This window comes from Drosophila virilis, chromosome X (assembly GCF_030788295.1).
Source record: "Drosophila virilis strain 15010-1051.87 chromosome X, Dvir_AGI_RSII-ME, whole genome shotgun sequence".
Classification (NCBI taxonomy): Eukaryota; Metazoa; Arthropoda; class Insecta; order Diptera; family Drosophilidae; genus Drosophila; species Drosophila virilis.
The window spans coordinates 18,901,768-18,924,078 of NC_091543.1; the positions used below are offsets into that span (position 1 = coordinate 18,901,768).

At 46.1% G+C, this 22,311-nt stretch overlaps 3 protein-coding genes and 1 long non-coding RNA gene across 4 annotated transcripts; 3 read left to right on the top strand and 1 right to left on the bottom strand.

The window, feature by feature from the left end:
- Positions 1-129: 129 nt before the first annotated feature.
- mus101 (mutagen-sensitive 101) lies at positions 130-4,685 on the top strand. The gene has a single exon (XM_002055710.4). The coding sequence runs from the start codon at positions 260-262 to the stop codon at positions 4,508-4,510; it is 4,251 nt and encodes a 1,416-aa protein (XP_002055746.1). The 5' UTR covers positions 130-259; the 3' UTR covers positions 4,511-4,685.
- A 1,386-nt stretch (positions 4,686-6,071) lies between these two features.
- Gapvd1 (GTPase activating protein and VPS9 domains 1) lies at positions 6,072-15,970 on the bottom strand. Its single transcript, XM_015171245.3, has 7 exons — positions 15,781-15,970; positions 12,636-12,799; positions 12,397-12,543; positions 8,003-11,700; positions 6,525-7,361; positions 6,364-6,460; positions 6,072-6,298 (listed from the first exon to the last, which is right to left on the bottom strand). The coding sequence occupies exons 2-7, from the start codon at positions 12,780-12,782 to the stop codon at positions 6,158-6,160; spliced, it is 5,067 nt and encodes a 1,688-aa protein (XP_015026731.1). The 5' UTR covers positions 12,783-12,799; positions 15,781-15,970; the 3' UTR covers positions 6,072-6,157.
- Positions 15,971-16,115: 145 nt separating this feature from the next.
- l(1)10Bb (BUD31-like protein) lies at positions 16,116-17,296 on the top strand. The gene is made up of 2 exons (XM_002055708.4): positions 16,116-16,311; positions 16,379-17,296. Exons 1-2 carry the CDS (start codon positions 16,218-16,220, stop codon positions 16,717-16,719), a joined length of 435 nt encoding a protein of 144 aa, XP_002055744.1. The 5' UTR covers positions 16,116-16,217; the 3' UTR covers positions 16,720-17,296.
- Positions 17,297-21,075: 3,779 nt separating this feature from the next.
- On the top strand, positions 21,076-21,957 carry LOC138911431 (uncharacterized). Its single transcript, XR_011417055.1, has 3 exons — positions 21,076-21,250; positions 21,596-21,676; positions 21,794-21,957. It is a non-coding gene; the product is annotated as an uncharacterized lncRNA (long non-coding RNA).
- Positions 21,958-22,311: the final 354 nt, after the last annotated feature.

The following is a 22,311-nucleotide window of genomic DNA, read 5'->3' on the forward strand; positions in this document are numbered from 1 at the left end:
CTGAACAGAATAGTTTGTTTAAATAAAATGAAAGTGTCCTGTGTATGATTTATAAACGAATGGGAATCGTTAAAAATAAATACAACGGCGCATTTGGTATTTTTCTCGGTATATCGATAACAAGTTGTTGCAATATCGGAAAAAAAAAAAACAAACATCTAGCAGACGCGCCAAAAAACATTGGCAAAAAGTGTGCCAGCGTCGGGATTGGCAATTAGTATCAATTGGCACGGAATAAATAACAACAATTTTAGTGAGGATGAGCACGAGCCTGGACGAATCAATATGCGCATATTTTGTCAACAACGTAAAGAGCGAAACGGAGGCCGACTTGGCCATCGCTGAGCAATATGCCAACGCATTAAAGCTGATGCGCGAGCAGCTGGCGGACACACAAATCCGGGAGATACGTGCGAGCGAGGGTTTTCCGCTAATCGCCGGCGGCGGCCTGACCAAAAAGGATATATTCGTTTTGGCCCGCTTCGAGGGCGATCTCTTCCAGCAGCTGCAGCTGACAAAAGCGCTGGTACTGGGCCCGCCGTGCATTGTGGAGTGCCTGCGCCAGAACGAGCCGGTGCCGCTGGGCAGCAGTCCCATATACACAACGGCCATGCGTGAGCTGCAGATCTCGGCCAGCGGCATTAGCAGCAAGGAGAAGGACGAACTGAAAAAGCTAATACACTGGATGGGCGGACACTATTTCCAAAACTTTGGGCGCAACATCACGCATCTCATATCCAATACGATCAAGTCCAACAAGTATGAGCATGCCACGCTCAATGATGTGCCCGTCATGCACGTTGACTGGGTGCAGCGCGTCTGGGAGTGCAGTCACAGTGGCAGCAAGAGCAGCAGCAGCATTCGTGCCACGGACCAGCAGTTCGACAAGTACCGTCTGCCCACGTTCTTTGGGGCCAATATCACGTGCAGCGGCTTGGAGACGGCGAAAAAGGATGCGGTCATGCGTCTGGTCAATGAGAATGGCGGCATCTATCATCGCGCCTTTCGTTCCCAGCAGGTGGACATTGTGATCACGGAGCAGTCGAAGACCGATTCGGACAAGTACAAGGCCGCGGTGCGCTTCAAAAAGGACATCCTGCTGCCCGAATGGATATTCGATAGCCACGAGCGCGGCTATGCGCTGCCCACCAAACAGTACGAGGTGCGGCCTCGCAAGCAGATCTCCACGCCCACCAAGCAACACGCCCATCTGAACGCAGCCGACAACACACAGCTGTCGGATCTGTCGCGGATTAGCTTTGTCAGCGCCCCGGGACGTCGTATGTGCAGCGACAATACCACCGTCAACGAGACGCTCAGCAGCAACTGCAGCACCAGCAGTGGCACTGGCCGAGTCACCCGCAGCGGCAGCGGTAGCCACTTGCCTGCCAAACAGCTGCTCAAGCAGGCCACCGCCGGCAGCAGCAGTAGTCATAAACAGCAACCATATCAGCAGACTCTAGCCGAGATTAGTCCCCGCAAGGCGAAGCAGGCAGGCAACTTCCTGGATGGCTGCTGTATCTATTTGAGCGGTTTTCGCAACGCGGAGCGCGAGAAGCTTCATCGTGTCCTCAATACGGGCGGCGCCACACGCTATGATGATCCACACGAGGGCCTGACCCACATTGTTGTCGGCCAGCTGGAGGATTCCGCCCATCGGCAGTGGCAGAGCGAGGGATTGCTGCCCACGGTGCAGGTGGTGCGGCTCGAGTGGCTGCTGGAGAGTATGCGTGCCGGTCACCTTGTCAGCGAGTTGCCACATCGTGTCCATCTGCCGCATGCCTGTGAGGCAGCCGACGCCGCCTCGCCGGCCAGCAAGCGTACGCTGCGCTCCATGAACCACAGCTTCAAGCAGCCAACGTTGCCCATCAAGAAGAAGCTTTTCGAGCACGCAGAGGCGCAGCTGCAACCAGAGCCGGACCCGGAACCCGATCTGCTAACACACTACTCCCAGGAACAGGAGCCTGCCATGCCGTTGCCCGCTGCCAGCTCCACCCAACTCTCGCTAACGGCCCTGACAGCTGCGCCCTCTGCTGCTGCCCGCCCCTCTGCTTTGCCTGTCGCACTGCCCGATCTGAGCGCAAGTACGCTCTCCATAGACTTTGACAAGCTGGACTACTTAATGGGCGCGTCAGTGTACGTGCACGAGGCGTGCTTCAGCAGCGAGCTCTACGACCAGATGCTCAGCGAGTGCAAGGCCGCTCAGGGCTGCCTGGTGCCGCCCAGCTACACGGATCCGGTGGACTATGCCATTGTCAGCTTCGAGCAGGTGTTTGATGAGTCCGTGCTGCCTGTGAGTGCCCGTCATGTGGTCACCGAGCTGTATCTGGAGAGCTGCATGAAGCAGAACAAGCTGCTTCCCCTGGAGTACTATCATCGGCCGGTGCCATATGGCGCGCGGCTGGAGCCGCTGCGTGGCATGACCATTGTGGTATCCATTTATGCGGGCCTAGAGCGTGACTACATCAATGCGCTGGCCGAGCTGCTCGGCGCCGTACTGAATAAGGCGTTTGTGAAGAAGGAGCGGCCGCTTCTGATATGCTCCAGTGCCGAGGGATCCAAGTACGAGGGTGCTCTCAAATGGGGCTATCCGGTGGTGCATGCCGACTGGCTTCTGCAGTGCGCCCAACGCGGCGAGAAGCTGCCCTACGTGCGTTTCCTGGTGGGCAAAAGCGCCAGCGATTTCCCCGCCTCGCCCGGCCTCCGGGAGGGCAACAAGAGCAGCAGCAGCAGCAGCAAAACGTTGACGCCCAAAAGTAATACGCCTACCACGCCCCTCAATAAGTCGTCGGCGGAACAGCAACAGCAACAGCAACAGCAACAGCAGACTCTGCGCGAGGAGGATAAGGAGCAGCAGCCCCATCAGCCCGATTTAACGCCACTGCGTAATCCGCGCATCTCCGAGCTGGTCACTGGCCTGGCTAGCACGCGGCGACGCAGCTCGGGCGGCGCTACGACGCCCGAGTCGCCGCACACGCCGCTCAACCACAAGACCAGCGCCGGCGGCGGTGCGTGCAATTTTGATTTCCTCGAGCAGGTGGTGCAGCGGCTGGACACAAGCCAGGCGCGCGATTGCGTACGTCAGATAATACGCGAGATGCGTGAGAACCAAACGCCCGAACTGGAGCGGATCAGGCGGCAAGCGTGCACGCCCGTCAATCGTCGCCAGACAACACGCCCCGCCCCGGGCATACCAAACTTCTGTCTGACACCCGAGTTCCAGCAGCGCATGGCTGACGATTTCGAGCGCCGCTGGCGCCTGCCCAAGCACCAGATCAAGCCGGACACCCCCCTAACGGTCATCAGGCAGCGTGTGATGCGCATCACCTGCGAGACGCTGGGTATTAACTACAACGCCGCTGAGAGCGGCGAGAGTGTAGATGAGGAGGAGGAAGCGCATCATCAGAAGAGCAGAGGAGCGATGGAGCCGCCAGTGGGGCGTCTACTATTCCAGCCAGAGCCAGCGAGAAACACCACGGCCGTCGCCGGCGCCGCCGCATCCGGCTCACCGTTTGTGCCCAGCACACAGAGTCCCAGAACTGCGAGCGAGGAGCTGCCCAGCGGCAGCACCATTAACTTTGACAAAATCAGTTTTGAGGAGACCACGAACAATTCAATGGAGCTTAAGCAGATCACGGACTACCTGAAGAGCCGCGAGTCACGCAGGAGCAGCCTTAAGCGCGACCATGAAGGTCAGACCAGAAGCGAGGCACAGTATGTGCAGCCATTCGAATCGGAGGGCTTTGCTTTGACCGCCGGCGAGGATATTGTGGGTTGGCGTGATCCCGCCGAGTTCAATGGAGGCAAGCGTAGCTCCGATGCCGACTCGCCGCGTATGCGTTACCAGGGCACGCCCTGCTTCAGCATCTCCTGCGGCGATGATGAGCAGAAGCGCATGCTGCTTATGGAACGCATTCGGCTGCTGGGCGGCCAGATCTGCCAGAATCTATCCAACTATGATGCCGCCTGTACGCACCTGCTGTGCGAGCGTCCGAATCGCGGTGAGAAACTGCTCGGCTGCATGGCGGCCGGCAAGTGGGTGCTGAATATCAACTACATTGAGGACTGTCATGCCCGCGGTGCCTTTCTGGATGAGTGTCTATACGAGTGGGGCAATCCCAAGGCACTCAATCTGCCCACATTGGCTCCGGAGGAACAGCAGATCGCCGTCGCCGCACATCGCTGGCGCACCGAGCTAATACCCGGCACCGGCGCCTTCAGCGATCATTGTGTTATACTCAGCCTGCAGGAGCGCAATCTGGCGGCCATCAAGAATGTGCTGCGTGCCGGCGGTGCCACCATTTTGGAGCCAAGTTCACCCTTCAGCTCGGACGCAACGGCGGCGAGTGCCACCCACTGTTTCGTAGACATCAAGAAGGCGCCTCTGGACGCACAGGACTTCGCCTACCTACAGCAGCGCGGCGTCCGCATCATGTCCCAAATGTGCATCAATAGCTATCTCATGGGTGGTCGCGATACAAATCTGGAGAAGTACGTCCTACGGCAGTAACAACCGAATTCCGAAGTTCTTATATTTATCTCTATTTAATTTCCCTTTTTTTTTCACTTGTTTAAATTCACTTCATGTTTATTAATGTTGGATCTGATGTCCAGAACCGACTGAAGTCTGATTTCAATCTAGTTGTAAAATTGCTATTAAATGTTTGTTTAGATGAACCCGCAAATTGAACAGATTTTTAGAAACACAGACAGCAATTGGGAGAGTGGGTGTGTGAGCACGGGGTTATTACTCATATAATATAAGTATTTGGAGATAGCTCGTGACCAGGTCTGAATCCCCTATACATACGTACATATTGATATATAAATATATATGTAAATATGCACTTACCCAAAAATTCATATCAAAAGGAACGGTATATAATAGCATAGACATCTATTAGAGCGAGAGAGAAAGTCAGACAGAGAGATGGCCTGTAAGAGAGTAAATTATAAGATTATAGAAAATTAAAGAAAACCTCTCGGGGTCTTGCTTGAATTCGCGAGAATCGCATAGAAGGGCGATAGGCTTCTTTAATTGCATTTGGTATAAGAGAAAATACACAACGCATATTATTCGGCCTTGCCTTGGGTAAAAAGGTCATATCTTTCCAAGATCGGACTTCATTTAACCGAGTTAAAGTACTTTTAAAGTTTTAACAAATTATTATTATTGAAATTGCTCGGTATATTCATTTCGACCTTGGAATGATCCGCCTTTATGGACATACACTGGTAACTACAATCGATTGGCAAAAATAAGAGTTGTTGCCAAACATGATTGTGTTTTGAATTACATTATTTTTGAATTCCAATCTATTCTATGGAGTTTCTTGAGTACGTAAAGGCATATGTTTTGCAGATTTGGCTTGCTTTATAGTCCATTAACGTTTTCAAAAACAACTATATTATTGCAGAGTGCTCAAATTTTAAAATATTACTTTAGTTTGTTTCAAAATACGAATTTGTAATTACCAAATGTAATTTTAAAAGAATTTGCAAATATTTGGAATACGATATACAAGATGTGTCACAAAAGAAATTTATAATTTTTGAGTCTGTTTTGCACAAGGAGACTTCTTTACATTATAATTTCAATTGAAAGAGTTGACACTTCTCTTGTATTATTTTGGTTGTTTTAAGTTTTTATTTTGTGTTACACAATAAGGAATATTAAGTTGATTTTCATGTTACTTGCATGCTTATAATATGTATGTAGCTAAGTATATGTATTTATGTATGCATGTGTGTACAATGGCTACATCATGTACCTACTAAGTATGTACGGGTATACAAATATATAATGCGGCCATCGAAAAATAGTTGAAATTGCTGAGCAGCTGCCGCCTGTAGCTTATCTTTTTATAGCTGCCTTTGATTTCAATATTCATAACAATTTTATACATATATGTAACTGTCGCACACGAATATATACATATATATATATATATATATGTATAAATATATATATATGTATATGTATATCATCTATTTGTATAGAAAGTAGATATATATCAATCGCTGCCTGGACACCAAGAAAAGAAAATAGAAACACATAAACCGGAACTCGATACGATGCCATACTTAACTATATCATACTAAACAAATATCTGAATATATATAACAACTTGATCTAACGACCTCGGCGAAGACTGATTTAGTCTAGGTAGTCCATGGTCTTGATAAACTTGACTACGGAACCGAATAGCGTCCAATAGAACTCATCCTCGCCGTCGAGCTTCTTGCCCAGGAAGCAGCTAATATACTCCACGGTAGAGAGCAGATAGGGTGGATTTGCCTGGTATATGGATAGAAAGAGCGGAAGATGATTGCAGCTGCAGCGACTGGCGCTTGGCCACTTACCATTATGACCACATAAATGAGCACGGGCAGGACGTCATCGGCGGCAGGCACACGGCAGCTGGACATACGCAGCAGGCTCATGATGCAGGAGATGCAGCTGGGAAAGGAGGAATTGGATATGAGGCAGTCGATTTGTGATTCGTTTAATTCGTTCCACTCACTTGATAATGCAGTTCAGCTTCTCGCGCGGCGTCTTGTAGGCGGCCATGTGGCACAGCTGCTGCTGGGCAAATGTCCAGGGCGCCTCGCCCAGATACTCCTGGGCAATGCAGAGCGCTGGATGCGCCGGATGCACAAAACGCTGCAGCTTGCCAATGTGCGCCGCGAGCACACCGTCTCTGGACACGTCAGCATCCTCGTTGGGAAACATCACCTGCTCGTACATTTGCTCCAGCAGGAGTCGCTCAATGGCCACGCGTGCTGCCTCTCGCTGCCAGTCGTCCTGGAGGCCGCCCTCGCGCAACTCTTGCAGCAGACCCTCAACAAACTCCTCGATCAGCTCCAGCCGCTCGTCGCTAACGCTGAGCAGCGCGAACTCGGCTTGAAAGGCCTGCAGCTTCGCCTGCTGCCGTCCCAAATACAAACGCACCAGCGACTGCAGCAGGCAGCGCTGGCAGCTGCGAGCTTCGCCACGTAGTCGCTCCTCGAGCTGTTCCAGCTGCTCGGCGCGCAACAGAAGCTGCTGTCGATGCACGAGCAGGTACTGCAGATAGCTCTGCCTGCGCTGCATATCATGCTGGAGTTCCAGCAGCAGCTGGGCATGCTGCGGCCGCTCCAATTGCGCCAAACAGCGCAGTGCCTCCGACACATACGAGATCTGTGGTAATCGCTGCAGACTGGTGCACTGCGCCAGCTGGATCTGAAGGTACGTTTGCAGAGGCGTCGCATCCAGCGGGCGCAACGTTGTCTGCCGGAAATCGCCGCTGTGCAAATCAGTCTTGGAGAGGACCGTGCGCAGCTTCTGTTTAACACTGCTGAACACCACACCAGGTAATTTTCTAAAAGAGAACGTTAGAGTGAGATTGAAATATAAAACGAACAGAAAAGAGTGAGAGAGAGAATTTTCCACATGTCTTTAGGGCAAACGTTACAAGTCACTTTACGTGCCTTGCAAGCTTTAACAATGCGATCTTATAACACGGACCAAACACAATTTGACAATTTTTTGTAAGTTCCTTTATGTTTACACTTGATCACGAAATGTTCCTCATCAATACCATTTTTCGGCTCTATTTAAGTTAGGCCCTTGAGACTTGGACTATATACTCGGGAATACTTGCGAATCCTAGTGTTTGGAATAGAAAATCGCTATCTACAATTTTAGAGCTAGTGATCAACTTTGGAATGAAGACTACAGATGAACTTCTGTTAGGATAAATTTTCTTAATTGTCCGCTTGGTAATTGTAATATTAATGTAAAGGGCATCTCACAAAAGGGAGGGAACGAAAGAAGGCCCCTGCGAGCGAGTCGGTCTATTTGTCCTGATGAGCTCGAGCTCGGTAAACTCTTTAGTCAGATGATTTATTCTATTCCAAGCCGTGGCTGGACACTCGAAGATAGCGTGCATTGTTTTTGGGTCTACTTCGAAGCAGAGATTATATGCTAAATGTGGCAGAAAGAGCTGTCAGGCACACTTACCCGCCGTTTATGGCTTGACCGTGCGCTGAGGGCAGACCGTGGCCATTGCCCGCGGAGTCGGAATTGGTGGCCTCGCTGGAGCTGCTGACCTTGCGCCTGTATTTGGCCAGAATGTCTTCGCTGCTATCACAGTAGTGGGCGCCGTAGCTGACGCATGCAGCGCCTGGATCAAAGCTGACGGTGCGATTTTGATCATTGATGCCGCCGCTATGGCTGCTTTTGTTGCCGATGCTGCCGCTGGCCAAGCGCTGGCTGGCTGACGAGGAAGACGATTTGCTGTTGTTGCCGCGCCGATTCTTGAAGATGCCTTGCTTCAGTTTATTGAGAATGCCAGCGCTCTGCTCGCGTTGATCCCGCTGCCCGGCGCGATGTTTCTCCTTGTCCGCGCTGGCATCGAAGCTGATGCTCTTTGGTATGGCGCCAGTGGCCTTGCTGGGTTTGGACTGGCTGGCGGCAGAGTCGGGCGGATCATCGTGCAGCTGCAGCTGCTGTGCTTGGGCGCAAAGCAACTGCAGCTCCTGCTCCTGCTGCTTATCATCGTCCGTTTTGGCCTCGGCGGGCAACATGGCATGCAACATGATCTCGTGGTTCTCGTAATTGAGACTCTGATGCCGGCGCTCACTGCCGCCGGCCAGTATGCCATTGCGTCGCCCGTCCACGCTGGCCGTGCGCTGTTCCATCGAAATGCGACGATGCTGCACACCGCCGCGCAAATGTTGGTCGTCACCAAACCTGTCCAGCAGCTGCTGCACCAGGCCGGGCGGATCCTCCTTGTCCTCGCTATAGTCACTGAAGTCGATCAGATCATGCTGATTGCTGGCTGCTGCGTGCAGTAGCTGCTGCTGCTGTTGCTTCTTCTTCTTGTGGTGATGATGATGGTGGTGGTGGTGATGGTGATGGTGGTGCTGCTGTTTTTCTTGTTGCTGCTGCTGCAGTTGCAGCTGTTTGGTGGACGTCGGCTCCTCCAGATTGAGGCTCTGATTGGATATGCTGCTCTCGGCCGAAGTCTGGCGCCGCATGCAGGCGGTGCCCATGAGCGGGGTGCTCTTCCTGCCCTCCGCTGCGCTGCATTTGTACTGCTGCTGGAAGCTGCTGTCGGCACTATCGCTGCCCAGGCCATGGTAGCTGGTGCGTACTGAGCTACGCGCTAGCGAAGAAGCCGCATGATAATGATGCGCATCGTCGTACGAGTTGACCGCATCGAAGAAAGCTGAGTCCTCTTGGCTGCGCTCGCTGGCACTGCCAGCATTGCCATTGCCGTCGGCATCCGCATCTCCATCCGCATCGCCGTCGCCGCTGCTGCCCGGCGTCTGATCGCCATCATCGAGGTTGACAGCTGGCGCCAGTGGGGCGGCAGTATCAGATTTGGCTGTTATGCTCGCATTATCGTCCGTATCGATCTCGGCCAGCTTCTCGGAATCGCTGGCCAGCACATCGGTGCTCCAATTGGATTCAGAACGCTGATCGGAGGCGTCCAGCGCCGGAGCAGCGGCTCGTGCGAGCGCCTCCACCACAAAGTTGTTATTGTCGCCGGGCAGCACCACAGCGGATGGTATCAGGGGTGTGGAAAAGTTTCTTTCTCGCTCCCTGTCTCTGTCCCGCTCTCGCTCAATGGTAGTATCCAGCGTGTTTTCCGAATCGCTGGCCAGCACATCCGTCGACCAGGTATCCGAAATGATGCTCACATTCTCATCGCCCTCGAACTTCTTCAGCTCGAACTTGCAGAATTTGTCCTCGATGTCGGAGCGCGCCTTCGATAGCAGCATCTTTTGCATCTGTGGCGTCGGGCGTGCCGCATGATGAGCCAGCTCGCCACCGGCGCCATCGCCATCGGTTACTTGGGACGAGGGCGTGTCCCGGCCACTAATGTTGGGCGTGCCGCGGCCGGACACATTGGCGGATACCATGTCCGACAGATTGTCATCATTTTCGGCATCGTGCACATCGCGCTCCTGCTGCTCCTCCAGATCCAGTGAGCTGGCCACCGAATGATTTGCGGAATGTGCCGCTTCGCTGATCGCCTCCAGATTGTCCGAGTTGGCAATTGAGGCGTCGTCCTGGGGTCGACGCATCGCCTCCAAGCTGCTGGCATCGTCAGCATTGGAGGATGCAGCTGCGGCGGCAACAGCTACCGGCACAATATCCTGCCCGATGCAGTTCATCTTCAGCAAATCCTCCTCGGTCAGAGGCTTTAGTTTGCTCTTGGAAGCCGCATTATAAATGCTAAACATCAGCACCGGCTCATCCCCGTCCGCAGCGTCTGCAGCAGCATCTGGTAGAGTTGGCCCGGCTGCAACAGTTGCAGCTGCGTTTGCCCCAGCTGCTCCATTGGTGGTACCTCCACAGGAGCTGAGGCTGGTGTTGCTGCCGCTGTGTGAGGAGGAGCACTGCTCCAGATCTCCGTTGGCCCCAGAAGATTGTCCATTTGCCGTGCTGCCATTGCCCAGCTCTGTGGCGTGGTTGCCGCTGCTACTGTTGTTGTTGTTGTTGTTGTTGTTGGTGTGGTTGTTGGTGGTGCTAAAAGTCATGCCTTTTGCCAGCTTCTTTTTGGTGGCCTTGCCAAGCCGCATGAGTCCCTTGTTCGAGCGTTTACCATTCTTTTCGGATGTGAGCGCATCGACGGCGGGCATGGAAGACGCTGCTGAATTTAACTGTGCTCCCGACTTGGGTATGCGCAACAGGATACGCTGGAGCCGCTGCCGCTCCTCGGCGGATACATCGTATTCGTCGCGTGCAGCGAGCAGGCGAAAGAAGTCGGCGAATTGCTGCAGCTCGCGCTGATTGATGGCAAGCTGGGCGCGGTCAAAGTCGCTCTGTTGTGGAAGAATAGCCACCACATCCTCGCCCGTCTGGCCCAGGAGCAGCAGCTCCATCAGCTGGGTCAGCTCGCTGGGCTCATCGTTTAGCGCCAGGCGCTGTAGCAGCTGCACAATCTGGTTGAGATTGTGACGCATCTGTTCGCTTACGTTGACATCTATGATGCCTAGCAGATCGGCGCTGACGATGGCCGGGCAAATAAAGTGCGTGAAGACCAGATCCGCGAGCAGTTGACGTATCTCATAGTCGCTGTAACGTTGCGTCTGACGCAGTTGCTGGCCGAGCGTCTGAAGCAGCCAGCGCAGCGAGCTGGGAAAGAGCGCCCAGCTCTGTTGCAAGCAGCGCACGAATGCCTGTGCATGGCCGTGCAACTTGCCCAGGGTGTCCGCATGGAAGCGCGCCACATTCCGCTGATAGTCCGCACTGCCTTCATCCTCGCCAAAGCGTCGCTGACGCTCGCGCGCTGTAAAGCTCTGCAGCAGCTTGTGTGGATCCACATCGAGCAGCACCTCGTGCTCGCTCAACACCGCCATCAGCGGATCATGCAGCGCCGCCGTCAGAAAGATGCGTGCCGAAAAGAGGGACTCCACCAGCCGCTGATAGAGACGCGCAAAGGCGCTGCCATTTGTACGCAGCAGACGACGCGGCTGTTCGCTGCTCAGCAGCTGCAGCTCGATCAGCTCCCGCAATAGCTTCAACAGCAACTCCACATCCTTTGTGTTAATCGCATTCCCATAGAGACCTGTTGCAATCGTATTCACGATCTGACCCAGCTGCGCCGGCGCCAGCAGCGACAGACGATCCGCTGTGGCCAGCGACAGGGCCAGCAAATATGGCGCGTTGTACAAATAGTTGAACAGATCCTCATAGGCAAGAGCGTGCTAGAGTGCGAGTTAGGGAGAGACACAAAACTGGTTACAAACACAAATCATCAAACTTTACACTATCCCTAACTATTTATGTTATACATATATAAAAGAGTTTGTCCGGACTTATTGGTGAATAACGCTTTAACAACGCTTCTCTTTTGTTGAAACTGACAGTTCCCAATTATTCGATTGAGTAATAAGCGCGATATTCAGTGTTCGAGTTCGAGTTCCAAGAAGCAGATGATGATAGGGTTAAGGAAACATTTAACGCCAGCCCAGCGTCAAGACTGGCCACTAATGAGTTATTTTCTCGACTTAATACCAGCTAACCTATGTCATTGCCTTCATTTACTCCACAAGCATTACAATGGGTCAATTAACTGATGGTTAATATTAACCCAGACTAAATAGCCAATATGTAGATTGCATTAAGTCACATGAGTTGCTGATAACTTCCGACTACAATTTACGCCTTAAAGTTACCGACTTGCATTATTATATTTGAACTAAATAGTTTCCGGATTTATAACGACTACGCGTACAAGGGCAAAGCTATATCTAAATGAATGTTTCCTCTATTCGCATCGGAAAATGTTCTTTGTTGTCTGGATTTGCATGCGCCCAAGCCAACTGATATGTACATGATACATGGATATATATTGTATATATGAACATGAACACACATATAGTTCGTTTTGCGTTACCCACCTCGTAGGGCAACACCTGTTTGGCATCCATAAATGGGGCATTATCGTAGGCGCTGGCACGTCGGCAACAGAGAAGCGGATCGTGATCCGTTCTGGCCAGCAGCAGATCATGCAGGTTCTGTCTTTGTTGAGCGCAAATGTACGCCAGCTAAATGGGGGGGAGATAAAACAGGGCGGGATGTTAATTAAATAAAGAGCAATGCGACGTGACATCGTTAATATGCAAATATGGGTGCGAACCTTTGTTATTGTCGCCGCATTGGTCTCCAGGGCACCGGTGAGCTGGGCAAAGGCCGCCTGCTCGTGCTGAATGAAGAGCTGCTCCTGGCGCAGGGTGCGTGCCAGATCCATGATCTCCAGCAGATTGCCGGCAGCTGTGGGCTCCATGGTGAGGCCCTAGCTGACTGTAAGAAAAGAGAAAAGAAGATTATTTCATTTAACTTACGTTGAAATTCCTATATTATACATTTTATAATGTCTGCCATTTTTATTACTTATTATTAGCTCTTTTTTTTAAATATATTTTTTCTTATTGCTGTTCAATTTAATGTAATATTTATATTATACAACTATTGAAGGGAAATATTCGATACTGATAAATGTTGAAACTGATTGGAATACATGGAAATTGTTGCAGCTGCATGGAACTTTAACACAATTCTATTTTTGCTTATCGAATTTCGAACGCTTCCCCTTCCGACATTTTAGTTGAGTTGTTCAAGGTTGTTCTGCGTTTTAAATTATAGTGCATGACCTATTGGATTTACATGTACATGAACATGAACATGTATGTACATGTGCGTATGGGTATTACAATAATTCGGATTTAAAAAGTATAAAGTTGAATTGTTGTATCGCAACTTTCCCCCCCGTCAAATCAAAAACTATTTATACGGCAATTAACGTGCATTTGCTATTTGACAGGGCTACGCGTCAGTTACATTCATCTGATAAATACATGTACTGATAATACATATATATACAATAAAGCTAATGTAGCTGAACAGCATTAGCTCGTGCAAAGCCAGCTATTGCCAAAGCTTATCAACCTGTTTTGATTTAACAGCATTGTGCGTCTCAAATCCATGCACGTTTCCATTTTGGAATAATTTTAACTATATAACATCAATTTTTTATAATTTTACTTTGAATTCGAAATACGATATTTGCGGCGTTCAAACTGAATAAAACAGGCAAAAGGCTCTAGTCGGGATTTTCCCTGAGCCCTTTACTACCCTTATTAGTTAGCTAAAGGACGCGGGCGGGGGTGGCGATAGTTATTAAATAACTTTCTGTCAAATTTGTTGACGGTTAAACCGTGAGATTTGCTCAAGACAGGATTACAACAATTTTCATGGATTGCTTGGAAACAGCTTCAATTATCGGACAAGCTCGCACTGCGTGAGCATCAGGAGGACCTAGATTCAACATTTCAAGTCCAGACATACGAAGTCGGCTATTGAGGCTTATCAAAAATATATATATAATTTATGGAATCAGAGATGCTTACTTTTAACATGTTCACAAAAACATTAAAAACCCCTTTCTTACCCATTTGTATGGGTTCAGGGTATAAATACTAAGCATCTTGTTTAAGCAATTAAATGAGCCATTTATATCTGGGAGCCCAGAGCTTTAATTGATAAAACAAACATGTGACAAGCATGAGAAAGATGCTGTAGGCTAGATGCAGGTATTGCCACAAAGTACTATTACTACTATTACAATTGTTAGCTGTATGCGAGAAAGGCATTTAATAGCTGCTTCTGTGAATGAAGCGTGTAAAACATCTGATTCTCAATAGCACGACTAGGGGGAAGGCATTAATAAATTATACGATGCATTAGGCCACCGATTTGACCACGTAAGTGAAATGATTTGTGCAGTGTCATGCCTACGGCTAAGTAGCGAGGACAACGTTTTAATAATACAAACACATTATGGGGGGCCTATGACGTCTGCTACAAAGCATATGTGTATTCAGAAATGTGATGCAACCTTTGCCAGGATATTAAAAGTAGCACAACAGAGTTTTCCACCCATCTTTCACGTTAATGTGTGAATAGCAAAGCCAAACTGAATACCTATGCATATTTGCCAGTTATTATTCGAATGATCACAAGAAGACCGAAAATATAATGCACTGACCCGTCATACTAAGTTATAAATAGGGATTGGTACTTTTTTTTTTGTAACTATAGTAAGTACACACATGACTTCCCGACTATCTTATCGATATGTGAAGCTACGTTAGGTCGACTTCAAGTCTTAGCAGTGCTTTGCACACAAATGACAAATTAGATAAACGCCATGACCAATTGTCAGGTAGCCGGCGAGAGGTGACTGGGCTCATGGAATGCGCTGCAAGTGGAGCTGCTCAAATTCTACAATAGAGTGTGTGTGTCTGTGTGTGTGTGTGTGCAAATTGCGGAAAATAGCAAAAATGAGGAATGTGAAACAAAAAACAAAACAATACAGATTTAATGCGCTCATTACACACACACACACACACACGCGCGCACACACACACTCCGACACAGACATCCCGTCAAGGGGGCGTTTTAATGTGCCAACAGATTGGGGGCTGGCGATCTCTCTTTGTGAATGTGTGTGTGCGCGCGCTTAAATTTGTTATTTCACGTACCATGCACTGAATACAACGAATACGAATGACAATCAAAGCATACACGCCAATCGCCAAATGAATGGGAAATGCAATAGCAATCGGTGACGGGCGGGCAAGGGAGGGAAGCACACCAGAAGAAACAGAATGCGCGACCGAGCGAGCAAGAGCGCGCATTAGGCGAAGGCCAAGTGCTTCTTTGTTGCTGTTGCTGTTGTTGTTGTTGTTGCTGCTGATGTCTTGTGCCTTGCCGTAAAAGAAAGCCAACGACTTATGAATGAAAGCGATGCGTTACAACAAATACAATCATTGTGAGCCAGCGACGTCATAGCAAGCTAATTATAATAAACGCACACTTGCATGCATACATACATACATACATATCTATGTTTGTATGTATAGAGAAAAATGTCTTGCATTAAATGGCGCACACAGTCACACACAACACGTTAACACACCTAAATTGTTTCTTAAAGTTGTTATTCGATCGTGTAATTATTTAGTATTTATTGTCACGGCGCATGAGAGACATAACGAGGTGCCCGCCTACGCAGTCGATGGCAATTAAACAACTGTCTTATAGCGCGTGTGAAGCTGCGCTGGCGCTGAAGTTGTTTGCCAGTGCGATTTACTGTGGGCTGTCTGGCTGCTGCTGCTGCTGCTGCTGCATATTCACATTCACATTCACATTCACACAACTACAACGACACACACACAACAGATATCTTTTTCGAGTGCGTCTGCTTTTTGGGCTTTGCTTACTTTTGGCTGTGCTGTTGTGGCTTCGTTTAAATGATGCTTTGCTTTATTTCGTTAACAATTATTAAATGCAAAGCAGAACAAATTAGGTAAATAACATTAACAAAAACAAAAAGAAAAACAGTACAATAGCAATCACACGCGTCGGTCAAATAGAAATAACAAAAACAATCAACTCATTACTTCTACGATTACATATACACTGAAATGAAAAATAAACTACAGCTTGTTATCGATACTCTGGGCAGCTATCGATATAAATGTTCGCTACAGCTCGCTCTGACAATTAGTGCTGTGCTTGCTTGCAATGCGCGAGTGTTTTGCAACACTAGACTATTTTTAGGCATTGACAGCTGTTTTGCGCTTAGTTTTAGTTTTGTAGCATATTAAGTTACTTTACTTTGTTAAAAAAATAAATAAAAAATACAAAAAAAAAAGATATGCCAAAAGTCCGTCGCAGTCGTAAACCACCACCAGATGGCTGGGAGCTAATCGAACCGACACTAGAGGAGCTGGAACAAAAAATGCGTGAGGGTATGTTAAAATGCCAAATGCCCGCTTACTACATGTGGCCGCATATAAAGCATTTGGATATTTGCAGCCGAAACCGAACCACATGAGGGCAAACGCATTACAGAATCGCTGTGGCCCATCTTCAAAATACACCACCAGAAGACACGCTACATCTACGACTTGTTCTACCGCCGCAAGGCCATCAGCCGCGAGCTCTACGAATACTGTTTGAAGGAGAAGATTGCCGACGCCAATTTAATAGCCAAATGGAAGAAGTCCGGCTATGAGAATCTATGTTGCCTGCGATGCATCCAAACACGCGACACGAACTTTGGCACCAATTGCATTTGCCGCGTGCCTAAGTCTAAGCTGGAGGAGGGCCGCATTGTGGAATGCGTCCATTGCGGCTGTCGCGGCTGCTCCGGCTAATCAATACAAACACAATGTTTTTTTCTATATATAGATATATGTAACTTAACTTGTTCGATTTTAAAATTAATCCGGGTTCCACTCGACGATGTATCGAGTGAAACTTTAGTTTCTATGTAAATACTTTAAAATTCCGCTCAAGAATATAACAAAACTGTGTTCTTATGACACAGAATCATATTGTACAACGACAATTGTATGTCTACTTTATATATAGTATAATTACCTCGAGTAGACACATTCTATCATTTTTAAGAGACAAATATTCACAAATAAGCAGGACCAACAAACAACTAAATATGGATGTTGTATATTTAAATTTAAGAGTTGGTCTTTTGTCTAATGTAAACTCAACTGGGAAAGTCCAAAAACACCAGTTTTTTACATATTAAGTCTGCATTATCTTTTGGTATCAGCTCGTAAAACACATTTTATGTATTTATATAGTTACCCCAAATTATAGAGGCGCTTGCCAATTTTGGTGTCTGACTCCCATATATCACACTCGAATTCATTTTATACAAAACTTGCCAGGTTTTATGTGCACAAATGTAATAAAAGAAGTAAACTATACGAATGTGATAAATGTATTACGGCTAATAAAGGAGCACTCTGTGCTTGGGTTTCAATCAAACTTGAGTATTAAGAGAAAATCATAGCATTTCTCTATACATAAATAATTTTTATAAATCTATATTACAAATAGATATATCAAGAAAAACGCAGCGATTAAAATCAGATATTAAATGTAACAAATATTTTGTATATCATTTTCTATAAGTATTGGAAGTATAGGATATAACGAAAAATAAATGATCAGGCTTACCTTTTAAATGGCTCTGGATACTATGACCTTTGCCTAAGATCATACTTAGGCTGGCATTCGAACGCGGCTTCTCGTTGAGGATACATAAAAACCTCTTGGCGACTCTAGAAATGTAAATTTTAAGTAAAATACACAAAATTAATAATGACAATTGGTTTAAATCAAATTTTTAGAATAAGTACCTATATTATATAAATATAAAATATCTACTTATATATAAAAATGGAATAAAAAAAAAAACAATCAGTTATAACCAACTATAACCAGCAGATAATGACATCGACTCTAGGATTTGCAAATGCTTTCCTCCCTTTGCAAGTGCTTTAACTTGATGAGAATTGCAAGCGTTAAGCATTCCATTTTCCATTTTCTGTGCATTTTACCCTAGGGAAACAACTAAACAATAATCGTAATTTAAAAACCGCACAGTTATTTAAATGCTCACCTTGATGGCATTTCCGCCCACATTCCTAAACACTATGCTGTTGGGTGTCCTGCCAGACTGTGCTATATATTTTTAACAAAAAAGGGAAAAAAAAGAGTTGTCCAGGCTCGAATGAATGTCTCAAAATCCTATTTTATTTCCATACCCACTAATATATACATATATATATAATATATACATACATATATATGTGTGTATATATGTGTGTATATGTATATGTATATGTATAAGCGATACATGTTTGCCATTTTGTAGTAAATTCTCGCCACAAATCCTATTGGGCGTCCATTGCCGCCTCCCCACTCATGTGTGTGTGTGTTTGTACGTGTGGGTTCACGTTCTAGTTGCGCCACAAAAATTGCATGTAGACACACACACACACACGTATCGTATATTTTAATTTAATGCCCTGAGCAATTTATTACTGCGCTGACATAATTCAAACTCAATGGCATTGGCGTTGCGGGCTTCTTCCCAGAGAATGGAGCATGGACCCTGTCGCTTTATGTGCGTATTTATGGGTCCTGCATGTTTTTTGCTTTTTTTTTTTGTTTTTTTTTTTTTTTTTTTTGGGCGCCCACAGTCGGAAATTGTCAGCGCCGGACTTGGCTGGACTTCAAGTGGCAGCTGGTTTGGCTGCGGGCAGGAGAAAGCTGGTTTCTATGCTTGGCTTCTGGCTCTGGGTCAGAGGATTCGACAAAATGATTATAAATGGTTTTTTAATTATACTTATGAGCAGACTTTTTTTTCTTCTACTCACATTTAGCAGCCAGCTGGAAATAGAATCTCATTTTCTATCATAACATTTTGCGTCGATTTGTAATATAATACTGGTTAGAATTTTTGGGATCTGTTGCTGACAGAGCTCATCTCAGTCTCTGCCCCAAAACGGGGGTGGGCAATTTATTTTTGGACTAACTGCTTCCTTCTAGCGACAGGCGATGTAAACGATTTTTATTCTCTCGGCCAAATAACAACATCTATGCACATTTATACGTATATATTGTCAAGTACATGCATAAGTTTGAAGGATGCTCAACCGGGCACTGTGCGAATTAAAATTAAAATTCAAGTTGCTAAAAACAATTTCTGGCATAAGAATCTTTGGCATATTGCAGCCGGGCAGCTCGTTAAAATTGTATCTTTAATGACCCGAGTGGCGCCTCCAAAAGTTAATGAAGTGGTAATCGGATTGGGCATGCGTTGAGCATTAAAGCCAAACAAAGCGTGTTTCGTAAAAGAGAGGAAATCGTATTATAAAATTTATCCTTGATAGATCTCTACTCTACTTCTACCCTTATAGAGGCTATTACTATTTTGTTACGAAATGTGCAACGCGAAGAAGAAGATGTTTTCGATCCCCAGAGGGACGCCTCTTCAGACCCTATATAGTATGTTCACATTCTTTAACAGTGTCTTTTGTCGAGTTCATAAAGCTATCTACCGATTTGTGTTCTAACTTAATATCATATGTTTGTATATATGAAATCGCAGCCTTAGGAATGAGTGATCCAAAATTTAGTCCAAGCACGAAATACTCTTTAATTTCGAAAGATATCTCGACTTAACTTGGCATTTATGAGTGTTCCCATGTTATATTATATACCTTACTCTGTAGAAGAAATCGGTTCAAGCGTAGTTTTTTTATGGCAAGCTTTTCAAGATATTTCGAAAAAAAAAACTGTATAATATTGAGCTTATCTACTATTCTATGGCTCATATAGGGTTATATGGGATCAGACGAAACTCAAGTTTTGTGCAAGGGTTTTATATATTCGGCGTGCTGGTGTTGTTTTGCATAAGCAAAATATAAACGAGTATCAAATAAATATCAGAACTTAAAGCTGGTTGAAATATTGCCCGAAATTTGTTGGGAATTTATTTTTGAAAAGTTTTCTCCTACCATACAAAACTAAAGCTGGTTGAAATATTGCCCGAAATTTGTTTGAAATTGTTAGGAATTTATTAATTTAAAAGTCTTCTACTTCTGGCTGGCATATAAATAAATATATAATCATATTAAAGATGGCTAAATTGCTTTAAGTGCCTTGGGAAAAGCACATATAAATAAAGTTTCAAATTGTTATAAAATGCTGGGGAAAAAACGGGAGAAGATTAAACTCAATTAAAGGCGAAACTTTTCCTCATGTTTTGCTAACAATATGTGCAAAATATATTTATTTTTGTTATGCTGTTTCGCCCTGGTGTACAGTAATGCAACAAATTGAGTCCACTGTCACATAGTATTATTGGGGTTTTTGTGCACAGATTTTGTTATTGTCGGACCAGAGGCACTTAATTTAATTGTTGTGCCCATTGCCCGGCTTTTACCTACGTGCACTACGTGAACTGCTGCAACAGGCAGCAACATGTCCGCCAGCCCGGCCAGCACTGGCCTGACAAATCGTCGGGACGGGCCAATCTATCAACTCAAAATGGCTACCTGCCACGAGTGCCACGGCTGACACATGCAGCACTTTAACAGCCATAGGATGTGAGACCGCAGTCGGGTTAAGCCCCGGCCACAGGTACGCCGCCCTGCAGCCCAAAACAGACGCCGACTCAGACGCTTCTTGATTGGTTTATGGCACAGCGCTTATCGCAATCGCCTACCCTCCGCCCACCACAATTTTCCCATTATCAGTGTGCGAATGTAAATGCCAGTTGCTTAGCTCCTCTCCCACATTGACAGCCCGATAAGCCGCTCTTGAACTTGGCGTCGTGTTGGCCAAAACTGTTTGCTCAGTCGATTTCCAACTTGCTGCGCACTGTGGTGCTCGGTCGCACCTTACTTATTCGATTGTGCTCTTATCTTAATGCTGTCGGATCACGCTGTTTGGATTACAATAGAACAAGAAAATCTCACTTTACATAGCCATATATACTTAGTTGCCAGATAGTGGTGTATATGCGCACTAATCTAAATATGTACCTTTTGACGCAGATACTTTATTAACATTTGTCACATCTGAGCCGAACAGCCTGATCTTAATATATCTATTATTATACCCCATATAGTATATAGATTCTAGATCAACATCCACAGCCGACTTGATATAGTCATGTCCGCCTGAACGTACGTCCAAATTTCTGTTTATATGCGAACTAATCTTTCAGTTTTAAAGCTTCCCTCTTGAAACTATGCATAGGTCCGTCTTTTTGTTGCATATATCGAAATCGGCCGGATCGCACTACTATATCATGCGGCTGCTCCTTGTGTATCTCCACTATATCATATAGCTAAGGCGATTAGTCTAAAGGTAGGAATATGTCTCCGAACTCAAATATTCTTGCTCAGAATCAACCAGGCTTAGATCCATAAAAATCTTGTCTATGTCAGCACATACTTTGTCGGAGTCGATCGGATTGAATCACTTTATCATATAGCTGCCATTGACCGGTCGAAAATTAAGTCATGTATGCAAAAATAGTCACTTTCTCAAGATAACTTGACGTTGAAAGGCTTCATTATGCTTCTAAGCTATATATACGATTGCTATAACAAATAGCTGTATAGAATAGCACAAAAATTGTTGTTTATCAAAATATTTTCACCAAGATTGACAATTTGATGCTTTACTATTCTTCAAACATCGCTCCTACAGGAATCATTTGCCGGAAACACATCGGAAAATCGGAAAAACCCCGTAATTTTATAATGGTTTACAGTATTCGACGTGCCGAAGGTAATCGGTTTTATATTAAGTTTCGTATTAAATTAAATTAATTCAAATCAAATATTTCCATTTATATAATCCACAAATTAATTTTTAAATTTTCTTTTATATTAATTTTTGTTTTAGATAAATGAAGGTAATCAAATATTATTAAAGAGTTCCCAGCATATGCTTATATATATCAGCATATATTTAAGAAGAATCGTATATAAAATCTCCATTATTTGTATTTAAAAATATTAATGAAGGCAATTTAAGTGAAATATTATTTGTATTCCTTAATGTCCGATTTTTGTTTTTTCAAGAAATCTTTTATATCAATTTATATATTATGTTAAAACGAATATTTAATATTATCGCATAGTGTTGGGTGATTTAACACCGCGCATCATTCAATAGTTAAATCGGAAACAAAATAGTTAGCACCTGATGCCAGATGAGGTCAAGAACGTCGCAAACAACTTGCACGCTAATCCGTTTGTTTACGTGGCCCTTTCCTGGGTCAATCTTGAGTCAGGTACTTGCCCAGGTAGGCATTACAACATTGCATGTGGTCGAGGCACAAGTGATCATAAAATGGCCACCAGTTAATTCATAATGGCTGCAAATGCCTTGCAGGCTGTCGGGTTGACCTGACCGGGGCG

Coding starts and splice junctions, on each gene's coding strand:
- mus101 (XM_002055710.4), top strand. CDS start 260: ATGAGCACGAGCCTGGACGAATCAATATGCGCATATTTTGTCAACAAC.
- Gapvd1 (XM_015171245.3), bottom strand. CDS start 12,782: ATGGAGCCCACAGCTGCCGGCAATCTGCTGGAGATCATGGATCTGGCA. Junction 12,544..12,635: donor ATGCGGCGACAATAACAAAG/GTTCGCACCCAT, acceptor CCCCCCATTTAG/CTGGCGTACATTTGCGCTCA. Junction 7,362..8,002: donor GGTCAAGCCATAAACGGCGG/GTAAGTGTGCCT, acceptor GTTCTCTTTTAG/AAAATTACCTGGTGTGGTGT.